Genomic DNA, 5,000 nt, shown 5'->3' on the forward strand with positions numbered 1-5,000 from the left:
CATATGTGCAGACCTGCTAGTGCCTGAACCCCCTTCGTGTGTATATGTAAGCAGAACATCAAATACGCACGTTAAAGATCCTGTAATCCATATCAGCGTTCGGTAGGTTATGGAAACAAGAACATACCCAGCATGCACACCCCCGAAAACGGAGTATGGCTGCCTACATGGCGGGGTAAAAACGGTCATACACGTAAAAGCCCACTCGTGTGCATACGAGTGAACGCAGAAGAAGAAAAATAACTGCATTAATGGTTGATCTCAGTGTCACTTCTTTACCTACCTTCACACAAAAGGCTAGGGGAAATTTAACCTATAATTTCAGTGCATTATTGTTTGTTTTCTGGTTGTTACTACTTTACCAATCTTCTTTTGGTTGTTTCCTACGAGCCTGTGGCCGTATACGTCGTTTCATTTATCCCATGTAAGTCGACTTTCACCAATATTCATTTAGTCCACCTCTGATCATATTACCCACCACTAAGGGACCTATAATTTTAAGTGCATCATTGGTTGTTCTAAATTTCGAAAAAAAAAAAAAAAAAAAAAAGATTATGGGGTGTTTAACCTTTAGATTTAAGAGCATCATTGGTTGTTGTCAATGTCGCCATTCTACCCACCTTCACACAAAGGGTTATGGGACTTTTAACTCTCTCCATACGAACGGCGAAAGAGACGACGTTAACAGCGTTTCACCCCAGTTACCATCATCAAAATATTGCAAGCGGAAGGCTCTTATACTGAAGAGGTGAATGTTGACAAAGAATACCACAATTCTGACGACGGAAGCTAAAGGTTGGGTCATTGAGACACCCACTGGACATCCGAGGGGTCTGTGTAGAGGAGAAGAGAGGACTGGCCGTACTGAGTGAGTTAATCTCTAAATTTAAGTGTACTGTTGGGTCTCAATGTCACCACTCTAACCACCTCTATGTGGAGTGATGGCCTAGAGGTAACGCGTCCGCCTAGGAAGCGAGAGAATCTGAGCGCGCTGGTTCGAATCACGGCTCAGCCGCCGATATTTTCTCCCCCTCCATTAGATCTTGAGTGGTGGTCTGGACGCTAGTAATTCGGATGAGACAATAACCGAGGTCCCGTGTGCAGCATGCACTTAGCGTACGTAAAAGAACCCACGGCAACAAACGGGTTGTTCCTGGCAAAATTCTGTAGAAAAATCCACTTCGATAGGAAAAACAAATAAAACTGCACGCAGGAAAAAGTACAAAAAAATGGGTGGCGTTGTAGTATAGCGACGCGCTCTCCCGAGGGAGAGCAGCCCGAATTTCACACAAAGAAATCTGTTGTGGTAAAAAGAAATACAAAAAATACAAAATACCTTCGCACTTTCCTTTGACCATGAGAGGCTTGGCCTCGTTACACCGACACATGTAGGCCCCAATCAGGTTGTGACACGTCTGGTCGTTGCTACAGTCGTCAAGGTTCTCCAGGCACTCGTCCACATCTGGAAGTGAAGTCAGGATGGTGAAGGGAGGGTTGTGTGTGTTGAGGGGCGTGGGTGTGTGTGTGTGTGTGTGTGTGTGTGCTGTATGTGTGTGGTGGGTGGGGAGGGGTAGGGGTAAGGTGGCGGCGGATGGTGGGGAGTGGGGGTGGGTGCTCTGTGTGTGTGTGTGTGTGTGTGTGTGTGTGTGTGTGTGTGTGTGTGTGTGTGTGTGTTTATGAATACCTTTTTCATCGTCATCGTCGTCATCATCATTATTCGTAATGGTAGTAGTAGTAGTAGTAGTAGTAGTAGTAGTAGTAGACATCCTTCAGTCTCGAAAAACTACGCAGTTGTACTCTGGATGATGATGATGATGACAACGACGACGATGATGATCCTCATACTCACCACCATCATCATCATCACTATCCTCATCATTATCCTATCATCACCATCATTATCACCATCACCATCCACCTCCTCCTCCTCATCATCACCATCATCATCATCGCCATCATAACCACCGTCCTCATAATCATCATCATCATTATCATCATCATCAACATCACCACCCTCCTCCTCATCATCATTACCATCCTCCTCCTCATCATTATCATCATCCTCACCACCATCCTTATCATCATCATCCTCACCACCACCAACTCCCTCCTCATCATCATCATCACCACTATCATCATCACCATCATCATCACCACCCTTCTCCTCATCATCATTACCACCACCATCCTCATCATTACTATCATCACCACCACCATCACCATCATCATCACCACCCTCCTCCTCATCATCATCACCACTATTCTCATCACCATCATCATCATCACCACCCTCCTTCATGATCATCACCACTATCTTCATCATCACCATCATCACCATCATCATCACCACCCTCCTCCTCCTCCTCCTCCTCCTCCTCCTATGGACCTCACCAGGCGGACATTTCCCGGACACCTCCATGTCGGCACAGTCGCCGCCGGAGCAGCGGTAGAGGACGCCGTTGTTGTTGCGGCACTGGGCCATGGTCTGGCGGGCGTCCTCAGGGCTGCTGGCCGTGGGTCGGCACTGGACGTCCATGGGGTGGGGACACATCTTGCAGTCCGGGTTCTGGGACACACGGCACACAGGGCCTTCAGCCGCCAGGGGGAGGGGAAGGGGAAGAAGGGGGTGGGCGGGAGTGGGTGGGTTGGGGGGTGGGGGTGGAGGGGGTGCACAAAGCCAAGATGTACAGTCTTGGTACAAAGCCGTCTTAATCCAAGGGGAGATTTTTTTGTTGTTGTTGTTGCATTTTTTGTATTCCTTTTTATCACAAAAGATTTCTCTGTGTGAAATTCGGGTTACTCTCCCCAGGGAGAGCGCGTCGCTACACTACAGCGCCACCCATTTTTTTTTTTTTTTTTGGTATTTTTTTCCTGCGTGCAGTTTTATTTGTTTTTCCTGTTGAAGCGGATTTTTCTACAGAACTTTGCCAGGAACAATCCTTTTGTTGCCGTGGGTTCTTTTACGTGCGCTAAGTGCATGCTGCACACGGGACCTCGGTTTATCGTCTCATCCGAATGACTAGCGTCCAGACCACCACTCAAGGTCTAATGGAGGGGGGAGAAAATATCGGCGGCTGAGCCGTGATTCGAACCAGCGCCCTCAGATTGTCTCGCTTCCTAGGCGGACGCGTTACCTCTATAGGCCATCACTCCACTCCAGATGCGAGAGAGAGAGAGAGAGAGAGAGAGAGGGATAGAGAGAGAGAGAGAGAGAGGGAGAGAGAGAGAGAGAGAGAGAGCGAGAGAGAGAGAGAGAGAGAGAGGGAGAGAGAGAGAGAGAGAGAGAGAGAGAGAGAGAGAGAGAGAGAGAGAGAGAGGGGGGTGAAAGTGAGAGAAGTCCAAGTGAAAATCCAGAATGTTTTAACTGTCAGACCTCTGTTGGTCCATGACAATAGGATAAAGGAGAGAATGATTGAGAGAGTGGAAGAGATACGCGAGAGACAGCTCGCGCGCACGCACACACACACACACGTGCGCGCTCTCATGCTCGCACAGACAGACAGACACACACACACACACACACACACACACACAAACATACACACACACACATACACACACGTGCGTGCGCGCGCTCGCATGCTAGCACACACTAAGAAACAGATAGACAGACAGACAGACAGACAGACAGACAGACAGACAGACAGACAGACACACAGACACACACACACACACACACACACACACACACACACACACACACACACACACGTGCGTGTATGCGCTCACTCGCATGCTCGCACACACACACACACACACACACACACACACACACACACACACACACACACCTGCATCAGGAAGTAGACTTTCTCGACCTCCGCGTCGGAAGAGGCTGGAGTATCGACGCTGCAGAACTCAGTTGGCTCGTAGGTACCCGGTGGATCGGTTCCTGGCAGGCACACAGAGCAGAATAATACAACAGCGGAATCTAGAACGACGTAGAAACTGATGGGGTCACGTGTGTATCCAGCTGCCACGCCCACACCCTGTCACTCACTCACTGTTGCTCATAAAGCGCTCATAACCATACGCTTACATTTGTACTCACATGTATCCTCCACACCGCGTTCACTGAATATATATATATATATATATATACACCCACATCCAGTCAATTTACTGTGCTCACAAAGCTACTATCATTATCAACAGTATTATGGTTATGATTATGATTACTACTATTACTACTATGATCAACATCATTCTATCATTATCATTACTTCTACTACTACCGCTGCTGCTGCTGTCATTATCAACATTATCATCATTATTATTAGTAGTAGTAGTAGTAGTGGTGGTGGTGGTGGTACTACTACTATCATTATCAACATTTTATCATTATAATTACTACTATCATTATCATTATTATTATCATTACTACTACTACTACGGCCTTCATCATCATTGCTGTCATAATCAAACCTAGCCTCCCTGGTTCGAATCTGCGCATGGTGGGTAAAGGGTGGAGATTTTTCCGATCTCCCAGGTCAACATACGTGCAGACCTGCTAGTGCCTGAACCACCTGCATGTGTATACGCACGCAGAAGATCAAATGCGCACGTTAAAGCTCCTGTAATCCATGTCGGCGTTCGGTGGGTTATGGAAACAAAAACATACCCAGTATGCACGTCCCCGAAAACGGGAGTATGGCTGCCTACATGGCGGGGTAAAAAAAATAACAAAAACGGTCATGCACGTAAAAGCGCACTCGTGTACACAGGAGTGAACGTGGGAGTTGCAGCCCACGAACAAAGAAGAAGAAGAAGAATTATCATTACTACTACTACTACTACTACTATCATTATAAACATTATCATTACTCCTGTTCTTCTACTACTACTACTACTACTACTACTACTACTACTACTACTACTACTACTACTACTACTACTACCGTTATCAACATTATTTCATCATCACCATTAACAACTACGTGCTACTACTATCATTATCGACATTATCATTATTATTATCATTACTACTACTACGACGACGA

At 46.6% G+C, this 5,000-nt stretch overlaps 1 protein-coding gene across 1 annotated transcript in view; it reads right to left on the bottom strand.

The window, feature by feature from the left end:
• Positions 1-5,000, bottom strand: part of LOC143276634 (uncharacterized) — a 165,197-nt gene that overhangs the window by 42,051 nt on the left and 118,146 nt on the right. The window contains exons 58-60 of the mRNA XM_076581251.1: positions 3,792-3,892; positions 2,392-2,566; positions 1,337-1,462 (exon numbers count right to left, since the gene is read on the bottom strand). Of these exons, the coding sequence (XP_076437366.1) occupies positions 1,337-1,462; positions 2,392-2,566; positions 3,792-3,892 (402 nt within the window). The remainder of the gene's footprint in view (positions 1-1,336; positions 1,463-2,391; positions 2,567-3,791; positions 3,893-5,000) is intronic.

The sequence above is a fragment of the Babylonia areolata genome, chromosome 32 (genome assembly GCF_041734735.1).
Source record: "Babylonia areolata isolate BAREFJ2019XMU chromosome 32, ASM4173473v1, whole genome shotgun sequence".
NCBI lineage: Eukaryota > Metazoa > Mollusca > Gastropoda > Neogastropoda > Buccinidae > Babylonia > Babylonia areolata.